Source organism: Rhinoraja longicauda, unplaced genomic scaffold (assembly GCF_053455715.1).
Source record: "Rhinoraja longicauda isolate Sanriku21f unplaced genomic scaffold, sRhiLon1.1 Scf001698, whole genome shotgun sequence".
NCBI lineage: Eukaryota > Metazoa > Chordata > Chondrichthyes > Rajiformes > Arhynchobatidae > Rhinoraja > Rhinoraja longicauda.
Window position 1 is genome coordinate 964 of NW_027602913.1, and position 14,679 is coordinate 15,642.

Sequence of the window (14,679 nt, forward strand, 5' to 3'; positions counted from 1 at the left end):
ACTCAGTGGATCAGCCTGACCTGCTGAATTCCTCCAGCAGTTTGTGTTTTTGTTTTGTAAAAATAGCACCTGCAGTTTCTTCTTTCTCCATTGGAAAACTTAAATTCAACCTTCTATAAAATATTTTTAGAATTTACTGTTTGAAGACTATCCACTTTTTGTAGAAAATCAGGGAAGGAACTCTGGACTGCTAAAAAATGTTTGATATCTTGTTGTTAAATGCAATGTTTTAAGCAGTGGAGAAAAATAATTGTAATCTTCCCTTTTGATGTAGTGAGTTTGAATGCTGCCTGGAAAGAGCTGGTTCCACAGAAGCTTCCGTCTGGCCTTATCTCTGCGTCACTGTTATTTTCAGTAATGTCCCAAATTCTTATCAGTGCAGTGTTCCAGATAACAGCGTTTCTTACAGTGAAGCAGCAAGCCTGGTATGAAGTCTGGACACCAAATTCAGAGTAAGTCCAAAATTATTACATTTGGAGGAGATCTGTATTTGTGAAATGAGGTTCATTTTGCTGGTGTGTAGAAAGGAACTGCAAGTCAAGTCAAGTCAAGTCAAATTTATTTGTCACATACACATACTCGATGTGCAGTGAAATGAAAGTGGCAATGCCTGCGGGTTGTGCACAAAAAGAATTACAGTTACAGCATATAAATAAAGTTAATAAGTTACTAAACATAGCACAAAAAGTGTAGACAAAAATTTAGTCTCTGGGGTTATCAAAGTTGACAGTCCTGATGGCCTGTGGGAAGAAGCTCCGTCTCATCCTCTCCGTTTTCACAGCGTGACAGCGGAGGCGTTTGCCTGACCGTAGCATCTGGAACAGTCCGTTACTGGGGTGGCAGGGGTCCCTCATGATCTTGCTTGCTCTGGATCTGCACCTCCTGATGTATAGGTCCTGCAGGGGGACGAGTGTAGTTCCCATGGTGCGTTCTGCCGAACGCACTACTCTCTGCTGGGCCATCCTGTCCTGGGCAGAGCTGTTCCCAAACCAGACTGTAATGTTGCCGGACAGGATGCTCTCTACAGCCCCAGAGTAGAAGCAATGAAGGATCCTCAGCGACACTCTGAATTTCCTCAGTTGTCTAAGGTGGTAAAGTCGCTGCTTAGCCTTACCCACCAGTGCGGCAATGTGCGTTGCCCACGTCAGATCCTCTGCGATGCGGACTCCCAAGTATTTGAAACTGCTCACCCTATCCACAATAGACTCATTTATCTCCAGTGGCGTGTACGTCCTTGGATGTTTAGCCCTTCTGAAGTCCACAATCAGCTCCTTTGTTTTAGTGACATTCAAGAGGAGGCTATTGTCCTGACACCAGAGTGCCAGATCAGCCACCTCCTCCCGGTAGGCCTTCTCATCGTTGTTGGAGATCCGGCCCACCACCACAGTGTCATCAGCAAACTTGATGATGGAGTTTGAGCTGAACCTGGCCCTACAGTCATGTGTGTACAGGGAGTACAGTAGGGGGCTAAGGACGCAGCCCTGGGGGGATCCTATGTTCAGGGTGAGGGAGCTAGATGTGTGTTCCCCCATCCTGACCACTTGGGGCCTGGCAGTGAGAAAGTCCAGGACCCAGGCACACAGAGGGGTGCTAAGCCCCAGTTCCAGCAGCTTCTCAACCAGTCTGCTGGGGACTATTGTGTTGAATGCTGAACTAAAGTCAATGAACAGCATCCTCACATAGCCCCCCTGGCTGTCCAGATGAGAGAGAGCGGTGTGTAGAACCTGGGAGACCGCATCATCCGTGGACCTGTTCGGACGGTATGCGAACTGTAGTGGGTCCATGTTGCGAGGAAGGAGGGCGCAGATGCTGGTTTAAAGTGAAGATAGACACAAAATGCTGGAGTAACTCAGCGGGTCAGGCAGCATTTCGGGATAAGAATGGGTGAAGTTTTGGGTCGAGACCCTTCGTCAGATTGTGCGGTATTGCATTTCCAAACGCCACTGTGTGTGAGCTTTGATACTGACTGACCCGTGGGTATTGATTGTGTGGACGATTAATGGCCGTATTGTGGCGTATTGATGTGCTGGGCAGATGTACTTGTTGACATCCCACTGCGCCAATACAGGTGCTCCCCGGCTTACGATGCTTCGATTTGCCATATTTCGACTTTGCGACGGTGCAAACGGCAGCGACCCGTAACGAGCCGCCGCTCGCTTGCGGCCACGTGATTGCGTGTATTACAATGCATTTTGACTTACAATATTTTCGGTTTGCGATGGGTTTCTCAGAACATAACTCCATCGGAAGCTGAGGAGCATCTGTACTGTCCTTGTACAGATGCAAGGGGCCAATTATCCTGAGCCGGACAACTTCAAATCAGGGCAGTAAAGTGTTGGCCAGTCCCAGTTATTGGGTTAGCAGCAATCCCACACGCTATCTGAAAGTAAAATCACTTGTCCTGTGATTCTGTTTAGTTTACTATTGTCACCTTCCACCCCACCAGCCAGCGGATCCAACATATCATCCACCAACATTTCCGTCACCTACAACGAGACCCCACCACTGGCCATATCTTCCCATCCCCTCCCCTCTCTGCGTTCCGCAGAGACCGTTCCCTCCGTAACTCCCTGGTCCACTCGTCCCTTCCTACCCAAACCACCCCAACCCCGGGCACTTTCCCTTGCAACCGCACGAGATGCAACACCTGTCCCTTTACCTCCCCCCTCAACTCCATCAAAGGACCCAAACAGTCTTTCCAGGTGAGACAGAGGTTCACCTGCACCTCCTCCAACCTCATCTATTGCATCCGCTGCTCTAGATGTCAACTTATTTATATCGGCGAAACCAAGCGCAGGCTCGGCGATCGCTTCGCTGAACACCTGCGCTCGGTCCGCATTAACGCAACTGATCTCCCGGTAGCCCAGCACTTTAACTCTACCTCCCATTCCCAGTCTGACCTCTCTGTCATGGGCCTCCTCCAGTGCCAGAGTGAGGCCCGCCGGAAATTGGAGGAGCAGCACCTCATATTTCGCCTGGGCAGTTTGCAGCCCGGTGGTATGAACGTCGACTTCTCCAACTTCAGATAGCTCCTCTGTCCCTCCCTTCCCCTCCTCCGTCCCAGATCTCCCTCTATCTTCCTGTCTCCACCTATATCCTTCCTTTGTCCCACCCCCGACATCAGTCTGAAGAAGGGTCTCGACCCGAAACGTCACCCATTCCTTCTCTCCCGAGATGCTGCCTGACCTGCTGAGTTACTCCAGCATTTTGTGAATAAATCGATTTGTACCAGCATCTGCAGTTATTTTCTTATACTACTGGATACCATGAAAAGCTTTTATGCTACGTGCGTCCCAGTCAGCGAAAAGATTATACATGATTACAATTATTCTGTCCAGATACTGTAGAAGATTGAGTGCAAGGTAAAGTCTGATTAAAGATAGTTTTTGAAGGTCTCCAATGAGGTAGGTGGGAGGTCAGGACCGCTCTTTAGTTGGTGATAGGACATTGGAAGCTAATATTCCAATAAAATCAAGACTAGGAAAAAAAGCATAAAATGCTGGAAACACTCAGTGGGTCAGGCAGCATATGTGGAAAGAGAAATGGTTAATATTTCACTTGTGGAACCCTTTGTTAGAATTGTGGACGATAAAAAAAGCAAATCATTTTTCAGTAAAGAGGAGGTGACGGTAAATTGTTGGGAAAAAGGGAATCTGAATATCTCTAATGGGAAGAGACGGTTTGGGCACTGAGCGCTGTTGTAGAGTCATACAACACAGCAACAGGCCCTTTGGTCCACGCTGACCATCAAGTATACATCCATATTCCATTTACCAGCACTTGCGCAGTAGCCTTCTCTGTCATGGCCATTCAAGCACAGATTAGAGACTGTGTAAATGTCGAGTCTCTGCCTTCACCCACTCCAAACCCACCCCCACTTTGTGTAGGAAAGAACAGCAGATGCTGGTTTAAATTGAAGGTAGGCACAAAATGCTGGAGTAACTCAGCGGGTCAGGCAGCATCTCTGAAGAGAAGGAATGGGTGAAGTTTCGGGTCGAGACCCTTCTTCAGACCACTCTTTCTTGTATCCTCGCTAGATCTCTTGCATGGGACCTTAAACCTATTCCCTCGGTTATACCACTGCCTACCTGTCTGCCCCCGTGCCAGGGTACTTCACTTGGTCATTGCTCATCTCCCGGCTGCACACTGACATGCTGGAGGTACTTAGTCACTCACAGTGAACAGAATCACCCGTACTATGGTTCCATTCATCCCACTGCCACTCTTCACAGACAGGTGCAAATTAAAGTACCATCAGACACGAACACTTCTTTAATATCATAGACACAAAGTGCGAGAGTAACTCAGCGGGACAGGCAGCATCTCCGGAGAGTCTCGACCCGAAACGTCACCCATTCCTTCTCTCCACAGATGCTGCCTGTCCCGCTGAGTTACTCTAGCATGTCATAGAGTCATACAACACAGCATTGTGTCTATCTTTGATTTAACCCAGGGTCCGCAGTTCCTTCCTCCACATTCTTTAATATCTCATGGTTAATACAAGATGAAGTGATTCCGAATAGGATCTTGCAAATAATTTCCTTTGCTTTATGTGAAGCCAAAAAGGTTTGTTGGTGATCACACAGTTAGATTCTCTCATTCTGTCGTATCTTTTTCAACCTCATGGTGTTAACATTGAAGTGTATTTTGTTTTATTACAGTACCTGCAGTTCATCAAAGTTGAATGTCACGCTAACGTACAATAGCACAGATATTGAAGATGAAAAGAATGTTAAGAACTATGAAAACACCACCGTGTTTTTCATTTCCTGTTTTCAGTACCTCATAGTGGCCATTGTGTTTTCTAAAGGAAAACCATTTCGGCAGCCTTCTTATGAAAACTGTAAGTACCATTATTGATTTAGCTCTTAATTAAGCTATAGATCTTTTGTAGTGGTATGTTTCTCCTGGTTAAATTCACCAAAATAATGTCTGTTTTCTGTTGATGGATAAAGTGAAGCATTTGTTGATGTTGGTAAATGAAGAAATGCACAACATTAATAACACTGATGCAAACTCTTACCCACCGTGTCCTAACCCTGACCAAGTTCTCTTCACCCAATGCCCCCGAGCTGACTGACCTGCCTTTCACAAAGCTTTTCACTACCTCAGTACACTAAACTAAAGTCAACTGAACTGCTCTGCCTTGTCACATGCTCAAGCAGCTCCTAGATTTTAAAATCATCACACTTGTTTTCAAAACCTTTGCCAGTTTTGTTCCTCCAGATCTATTAGTAGATGGGATTACGTGATTAAAAACTGTTGGCTACGATATTGACAACCCACCCAAAACCGAAGCATTGATGCCTTTGTTTGGTGTAGCAATTACACCAAGTCTGATGGTCTGACATTACTTCAGAGTACTCTTGTAACTACTCTTAGCTTTTAAGTGAAAGCTTCACCACAACCTTTGTATGCCATCACTTCTAGCCATTTTGCACTTTGGAGCGCTTTCCTCCCACCGTCTTAATACATCTCTTGAACCTCTGTCTAACACATCTATTACCTCTCACTTCTGTCTAACACACCTCTTTCCTCCCACCTCTGTAACACATCTATTTCCTCTTACCTCTGTCTAATACATCTCTTTAACCTCTGCCTAACACATCTCTTTAACCTCTGTCCAACACCTCTTTCGCGACACGATGGAAGCGCCTGCACCCCACTCTCTTGAGTTCCTTCCCCCAGCCACTCCACCCTTCCACCACTCTGAGTTCCTTCCCCCAGCCACTCCACCCTTCCACCACTCTTGAGTTCCTTCCCCCAGCCGCTCCACCCTTTCACCACTCTTTTTTTTGAAGAGTATGGTTTCACTCACTTGGTGTTATTTTCTTTGATTGACTTCACTTTTTAAAGTTGTAGTTGGCGGCTGAACTCCATGCAGCTTTTCTTTGTTGTAACAGATCCTTTTGTGGTCACAGTGATGGTTCTTCATGTCTTTATGCTTTTCATAATGCTGTATCCCGTTGAAGTCATTGATCAGATCCTTGAGGTAAGGATGAAAGCTGGATTTAGTTTTATGAGAGAATACAGCTGACAAACCAGTCTGAAATTATTAGCATGCAATTCCTCCCATGAAATAATAGTATTTTCTCAATTGCTTTAATAAGACTATTGGCCTCACAACTCGCTTGTATGGTTTTTTTCCCCTCATCATTAAGCAACTGAAAATTGTTTCCTTCCCAGAGAGTTGTGAATCTGTGGAATTCTCTGCCACAGAAGGCAGTGGAGGCCAATTCACTGGATGTTTTCAAGTGAGAGTTAGATTTACCTCTTAGGGCTAACGGAATCAAGGGATATAGAGAAAAAGCAGGAACGGGTTACTAATTTTAGATGATCAGCCATGGATCATATTGAATGGCGGTGCTGGCTTGAAGGGCCGAATGACCTACGCTACCTATTTTTCCTTGTGTTTTCTAAGAAATGTAATTACTTTGAGTTCTGATTGCTCTGGGAATATGACCTGCCCTGTGTCATCCTTGTACTCCTGATAGTCTGCTCAGAGTAGAGGGCGATCTCACTGCCTGCACATTGCAGGGGGTGCTACACCAAGTACATTTACATTTCCAGAGGGGACTGACACAATCAAAAGTGGTTTATGGTGTGCCCGCCCGGTAGTGAACAGTATTGTGCATGTGGAAGCTTTAGACCTTCATTGGTTTAATGGCTCTCCATCTGCACAGTGACATTGTTTATACAAAGCTCACACATGCACAGAACTTGTTTGTCAATATCAGAATGAACGTCAAGCAGATTTAACCTCTGCACTTTGTTGTGTCAGCAAGTCTCTCCACATTAGCCGTAACCATATTCTATAACGTCTCAGATCAATGGTTTCCTGGGGGAATCTCTAAAACATTTGCTTTGTTAGATCTGGCAAACCAGAAAGTTCAGTTAACAGCGTTTCCAACTAAATAAGGAAAGGATGATCAGCCATGATCACAATGAATGGCGATGCTGGCTCGAAGGGCAAATGGCCTCCTCCTGCACATATTCTCTATGTTTTCTATAAGGCAGTAATTAGTCTAGCTTTGGAGGAGGGTGGGGAGACACTTGGAGAGTTTTAGATATTCTGTAGTTTTGGAAAAGGATGAAGGGCAATCAAAGGTAAAACTATTAAAATGGACAAAGGTGATTATTTCAAGAGGGTCTTGGCCATTGAAATTGTAACAAGAGTGACTGTCTTAATCCCTTGTTAAGCACCCCATTCATATCCCTACTGCAACAGCAGGGTATTTACACAATGATACCAACACAATTCTAAATTAGTTCATCCCATTTCCAAAGTTATATCAACAATATATTGAGCAGAGGGAGAACAGAATGCAGATCACAATACTTTTCTCATCTTTAATTTTTATGCAATATATGTAAATATATGTGATTGGTAATATTTTTACTGAACTCTTGAGCTACAAATTCGAGTCAATAAACAAAGGTATTTGATGAATTAGTAATTAATTGAGAGTAAATTGCAAAGGTTTATGGAAAGTAAAACTAAAATGAATCAAATTATCTTTCAGCTGGTGTGTGTTCCGTACAAGTGGCGAATTATAATGCTCATTATAATCGTAATAAATGCACTTGTGTCATTTGTAACTGAGGTAAGTTTTGGTCTCCTAATTTGAGGAAGGATATCCTTGCTATTGAGGCAGTGCAGCGTAGATTCACGAGGTTAATCCCCGAGATGGCGGGACTGTCATACGAGGAAAGATTGAAAAGACTGGGCTTGTATTCACTGGAATTTACATATAAAATTATAAAAGGACTGGATAAGCTAGATGCAGGAACAATGTTCCCAATGTTGGGGGAGTCCAGAACCAGGGGCCATACAATCTAAGAATAATGGGGAGGCCATTTAAAACTGAGATGAGAAAAAACTTTTTCACCCAAAGAGTTGTGAAGTTGTGGAATTCTCTGCCACAGAGGGCAGTGGAGGCCAATTCACTGGATGAATTTAAAAGAGAGTTAGATAGAGCTCTAGAGGTCAGCGGAATCAAGGGATATGGGGAGAAGGCAGGCACAGATTACTGATTGTGGATGATCAGCCATGATCACAATGAATGGCGGTGCTGGTCCGAAGGGCCGAATGGCCTCCTCGTGCACCTATTTTCTATGTTTCTAAATAGTTTATTAAATTACGGTGCTGTCATCTTTTTAAAATAATGTGAGATTAAATTATCTTCTTTTTTAGTTAGTACAAAGTAGAAATCCATATAAAACTGAGATACCTTTGGCCATTTCCTATAACCTCCATTCCATTTTTGCATGAATTATGTTTTTATTTGCTTTAATACTGTACCACAAAATGTGTAAGAATTTTGCAAGATTCAAAATGGTATTATTATTATTTCTCTACTCAACTTTTTCTACTCATATCATATCATATCATATCATATATATACAGCCGGAAACAGGCCTTTTTTGGCCCTCCAAGTCCGTGCCGCCCAGTGATCCCCGTACATTAACACTATCCTACACCCACTAGGGACAATGTTTACATTTACCCAGCCAATTAACCTACATACCTGTACGTCTTTGGAGTGTGGGAGGAAACCGAAGATCTCGGAGAAAACCCACGCAGGTCACGGGGAGAACGTACAAACTCCTTACAGTGCAGCACCCGTAGTCAGGATCGAACCTGAGTCTCCGGCGCTGCATTCGCTGTAAAGCAGCAACTCTACCGCTGCGCTACCGTGCCGTACCGTGACTCAACTTTACTCTGTGTGGAAAGTCAGTCTAGGGATAATAATGACTTATTATTATCTAAATAAGTGACATTGGACATGGTTTGTGGCAGAATAAGGGCCATGGTGAACTCATAGAGCACCATGCTGCTAATCCAGTTTAGCCATGCAAATTCACCCATGCGTTTTTACTCATGCATATCTTTTTCTGGTTGATCTTTGACTCAGTAAATGGAATTCTCTGTAAAACTCTACCAACCGTACAAAATGATGGAACAGGGAGATCCACTTGTGTGGATCAAAATGCAGAATTTCACCATAAAATGACTGCAGGCATTTGCCAAATGTGCCGCACTTACTGTAATAAGCTGTTGGACTACTGACATGAGTTCATGTTTTTATTCTCCGTTCTGTTTCCCGTTTGCACCACTCAGGTTATCGTGCTGGATCTGGCCCCATGGAAGCCTCTGTTCAAGAGAAACAAGCTGGGAGTGAATCAGCACGCGGCCAATAACCAGCAGGTTGCTCTCCTCCTTTTTCCTCATGGTTTGCTTTCATTTGTTAAATTGTCGTTGTGCAAACAAAAGATTATTTCCCCTACTGTGCATTGGTGATGGCCCCCTCATTAAACAGCCCCACGGAATGTGAAGGTAGACGCAAAATGCTGGAGTAACTCAGCCGGCCAGGCAGCATCTCTGGAGGGAAGGAATGGGTGACGTTTCGGGTTGAGACCAAGGGTTTCGACCCGAAACGTCAACCATTCCTTCTCTCCAGCGATGCTTCCTGACCAGCTGAGTTACTCCAGCATTTCGTGTCTACCTTCAATTTATGCCAGCGTCTGCAATTTTCACTCCATGGGAATGTGAGTTCTGTTTGATCGTGGTTGCCAGGTGCGAGGCTAAAGCAAGGAAATGACCAGCTTTCACCTTTTCCAGGCTGTACTTCAGCATTACCATCGTTTCCATGTGTGCATCTACTGAAGCTCAGTATATCTGTGTTTAATACTGTATGTTGGCACTGAGTGCAAAAGGGCAGGTTTCCGTTTTGCCCTGGAAGTGAAGTTGGTGGAAAAAGATAATGCAGCTTGGATGTAGACAGACTAGACTAGGCATGGATAGAGTAAATGCAGGCATGGATGGGACAGGCAGGCAGAACCAAGTCACAGGGTGGAAATGTTAAAGACCAGAGGGCATAGCTTTAAAGTGAGAGGGGCAAAGTGTAAAGGAAATAAATATGTGGGCAGGTTTTTCTTTACACGGGTGGTGGGTGCCTGGAACGCGCTGCCAGGGGCAGTGGTGGAGGCGGATACGATAGTATTTAGATAGGCATATGGATATGTAGGGAAACTTGGTTTATCAAACCAAATCTTTTTCATATTCAAAAGGAATTGGCTTTACAGTTATACCAGCTGCATTTAATTGCTAATCTTAATCCTTTTAATTTAAGTTACAAATATATTTTAACCTATTTTATCACCTTACAGAAAATTAGTTTAAACCTGCTGCCATAAGGCCCTCTCTGAAAATGTCACCAATCCATGTTCTCCACAGATGCTGCCTGACCGGCTGAGTTACTCCAGCACTCTGTGAAACGTCATCTATCCATGTTCTCCACAGATGCTGCCTGACCCGCTGAGTTACTCCAGCACTCTGAAATGTCACCAATCCATGTTCTCCACAGATGCTGCCTGACCCGATGAGTTACTCCAGCACTCTGTCTCTTTTGCAAACCAGCATCTGCAATTCCTTGTGTCTACTTTTCGCTGAAATGTGACTCTTTTACTAAAGATCAGCATCGTAATGTTTACCTATTGTGTGTGTTTTGCAGGAGAGGCTGGAGCAAGGGAACAAGAGCTGCTTCTCATCTGTCCTCGGCGGTGGGAGGCGAAAGCCAAAGGCCAGATATCGGTGCCTGGCGCGGGAGCTGCTCGTCGACCCCAACTGGCCTCCCAAACCCAAGACCACCACAGAAGCAAATAAGCCCTCCACTGACAACAGCACACGTCAAATCCTCACAATAACCTGGCACTAAGTGCTTCCAATCACCTGCGCTTCATACCGCCAACACTCGCTATTGGAATTAATTCGGGGGGGGGGAGGGGTTGTAGTGAGAAGAGGATTGTGCAGATAACACTAGTGCATATATCAGAAATCATCATCTATCAGTTAAAGTCTACGGGTGACGGACGATGTGTTTCCATCTCTGTGTGTGTATCGCACAACATGGGACCAGAGATGCCCACCCTCTCCACACACAGCATTGTGGCAGTGGGGGGAATGGGACAGAGATACTGGCAGTGGGGACAGGGACTGTGTCAGTGGGGAGTGTGTCAGTGGGGAATGGGGAGTGTGTCAGTGGGGAATGGGGAGTGTGTCAGTGGGGAATGGGGAGTGTGTCAGTGGGGAATGGGGAGTGTGTCAGTGGGGAATGGGGAGTGTGTCAGTGGGGAATGGGGAGTGTGTCAGTGGGGAATGGGGAGTGTGTCAGTGGGGAATGGGGAGTGTGTCAGTGGGGAATGGGGAGTGTGTCAGTGGGGAATGGGGAGTGTCAGTGGGGAATGGGGAGTGTGTCAGTGGGGAATGGGGAGTGTGTCAGTGGGGAATGGGGAGTGTGTCAGTGGGGAATGGGGAGTGTGTCAGTGGGGACTGGGGAGTGTGTCAGTGTGTCTGGGGAGTGTGTCAGTGGGGAATGGGGAGTGTGTCAGTGGGGAATGGGGAGTGTGTCTGGGGAATGGGGAGTGTGTCAGTGGGAATGGGGAGTGTGTCCTGGGAGTGCGTCAGTGGGTGAGTGGGGAAGGGAGGGGGGTGTCAGTGGGGAATGCAAGGTTCAGACAAGTACCCGGCGTGGTAGTGTGCAGCCAGAGCAGGTGTCAGTGTGGCGAGGTTATGGGTATACACTGTAGCTGTCATCTATAATATTTTTCTGGAGGTCATAAATGTTTAGGACTCTGCTTCTATTGCTCCCCTTGATGGAGGGTTGCTTGATTCCTAGTAAGAGGTTGTGGGTGGGTGGGGGGGGGGGCTAACAATACAGACACAAACTGCTCTCCCACTCGGTAATCCAGCAACTGCCTTACTGTTGCCATTTTCTGCATTCTCTTGACTTACTAAATTTGCTGACAAAATAGTTATACTACAGCTCTGCGTAATATCTTAGGGAGGGCGGTAAATTAATCAAGGCATAAGCTGTAGTTTGGAATAACATCCATAACAAGATTTCTCCATTAATGTGGAGACACATGGAACTGCAGATGCTGGTTAACAAAAAAAAGACACAAAGTGCTGGAGTAAGGCAGCGGGTGAGGCACCATCTCTGGAGAACTTGGAGAAGTAACATTTCGGGTCAGGACCCTTCCCCAGCCTGAAAAAGTGTCTTGACCCGAAGCTTCACCTATCCGTGATCTACAGAGATACTGCCCAAGTTACTCCAGCACTTTGTGTCTTTTTTTTTTCCCCATTCAGTTGTGTTCAGTCTGAAAAATGATAGCAGATTCGAATACTTTAAAAGTAACCGAGAGTCCTGAAAGTTCCAGGGCGGCAGGCTGTCGGCCAAACTCCGAATACCAGTTCAATTTCTACAAATAGAAAGGAGAGACTAATTTTTAGTTACCGGAATCTTTACCACAGTTTACCGGATTATCTTTACCACAGCTAGGTAGAGCCAGTCCATCAGCACTGTGCTGTCATGTTGCAGTGGCACACGGTGAATGGTGATAACTATTACGCAACTTTCACAGTGCGGACATACTTTGTCATCTATCAGCCTGAATTGGTGCAAAATGAAGGTGGGCAGAATCAGTTTTCCAATGTGCTTCCTGTGAGTGAGTCTTGTGTTGAAATGGACAGATTGGGTAATTAGTACAGCAAAGTAAAGTATTCCCCCTGCCGCCTGCAGTGGGCATGGCAGGCTCAGCGTGTGTGGACATGCTCACGGTAAGTGAGCAAAATGCACAAGTATTTGTGACAGTGTTAACAGATGCAAAAATATTTGTTGTTTTGGCATTTATCTGAAAATCGGTGTAGGAGGAGGCCATTCGGCCCTTCGAGCCAGCACCACCATTCAATATGATCATGGCTGATCATCCAGAATTAGTACCCCGTTCCTGCCTTCTCCCCATATCCCAGAGGAACGAGAGAAGTGTTAAGTTTAAAGTGGTTTAATAGGTTGAATGTGAATTGATTTAGTTGGTGAGTTCAGACCAAATGGCAAGTTTTCAGTGGTGGCGTGAGGATGTGAACTTGCTCCAATGAAGACTGGTACCATTGTGTATGGGGACACGACACGTTCTGTTCCCTCCCACTCATTCTGCCCTTTGCTGACCACCAGTGGCTCTGCAACAACTGACCCACACCCTTCCAGCAGTGAGAGGGAACAGTGAGTTTACATATTCTGTTGTGCTGCTGCAAGTAAGAATCACATTGTTCTATCTGGGACACATGACAATAAAACACTCTTGACTCGAGATCCATTTCTGTAATATCCCACCTTTGCCTCAGCTCATCTTCTACTGGTTATCATCTAAACCATGAATACCTTCATATTTAGCTATTCTGATGTCTGGCCAAACTTCCATCTTTATTTCAGTGTGAATTTAAACCACATCCAAACATCTGCTGTCTGACTGCTAAATCGCCCAAGCTGAATGACTGATATGGAACATTGTGCCAGTAAGTTGTGTGCTTAAAATGCAGCACTGATTTCCTGTCTGTAGATTGTGCATGCTAGTTCACCTTCAATATATATATATAGCATCACATTCACTGCATAGTATTGAAGGTGAACTAGCATGCACAATCTACACTGTCCATCTCACTTTGCCCTCCTATGTTGAATCTTTTCTTGCCCCAATGACGACTGTGCCTTCAACTGCCTGCACTCTCCCACATACCATTTTGTGCATCTCCCATGAGACGTTCCTTAACACTGACTTTGTGAGCCAGCCCTCATTGATCTGACTTGCTACCTCTTGTGGCTTGCTGTTCAATTGTTTTTGTTTCCCTGAGGCTCCTATGTTCAAGAAATGGTGTAAATTGGTGAGATAGGTTTGCTGTTTTTGTTAGTGGAGATTGCTCGTCTCGTGTGAAACTGTTGAAACGATATTTTGATGCTAGGACTTAATGAAGAGGTCTAAGTGTTCAGAAGTTAAGTAATTGGAATAACTCACAATTCTTTGCTGAAATGTTATCACTAATTAAAAGAGTGGCATTGAGTAAAGCTTCAGAGAAACCCATGCTGGTTGAATTGTTCTGATATTACTCATCACCTGGTGATGGAAGAGAAAGTAAGTACACCCGCAGATGAGAACAGGTTATTTTTTCGCTTTTCCACCCCACATCAATAAACGTCAAGACTTGATCTCAGCAAATGGAATAACTTCAGCACTGTTGTGAAAGATCATATACACCGATGAGCCAAAACATTATAACCTGGTGAGCCAAAACATTATGACCACCTGGCGAATATGCTGTTAGTCCTCCGTGTGCAGCCCCATATGCAGCAGGGTGCGATGCACTGTGCATTATGACACATTCCTCCCGTGACCACCATTAAAATTTTCTGTGACTTGTGCCACAGTCGACCTTTTGTGGTTCAGACCAGACGGGATAGCCTTCGTTGTCCTTGGGTGCCCAACACCCTGTCCCCGGTTTGTGGTTTGTCCCTCCTCGGACCACTGTCGGTAGGTACTCACCGCTGCTGACCAGCAGCACCCCACAAGGTTTGCCGTTTCAGAGATGCTCTGACCCAGTCGTGTGGCCATAATAATTTGGCCCTTGTCAAACTCCTGCCCATTTCAACTGCATCCAACACATCAACTTCAAGAACTGACTTCACTTGCTGCCTAATATATCCCACTCCTTGGCAGGTGCCATTGTAACAAGATAACCAATGTTATTCACTTCACCTGTCAGTGGTCAGAATGTTTTGGTTGATCGGTGTATTTTAGGCTTGCATCTTAAATGTAATTGTTCATGCAACTGGATATCTGTACATA

General features: G+C 45.2%; 1 protein-coding gene across 1 annotated transcript; it reads left to right on the forward strand.

Moving 5' to 3' along the window:
- Positions 1–283: 283 nt before the first annotated feature.
- LOC144591741 (polyamine-transporting ATPase 13A3-like) lies at positions 284–11,016 on the forward strand. Its single transcript, XM_078395770.1, has 6 exons — positions 284–452; positions 4,662–4,843; positions 5,904–5,992; positions 7,524–7,604; positions 9,122–9,208; positions 10,515–11,016. Exons 1-6 carry the CDS (start codon positions 358–360, stop codon positions 10,716–10,718), a joined length of 738 nt encoding a protein of 245 aa, XP_078251896.1. The 5' UTR covers positions 284–357; the 3' UTR covers positions 10,719–11,016.
- The last annotated feature ends 3,663 nt before the right edge of the window (positions 11,017–14,679 follow it).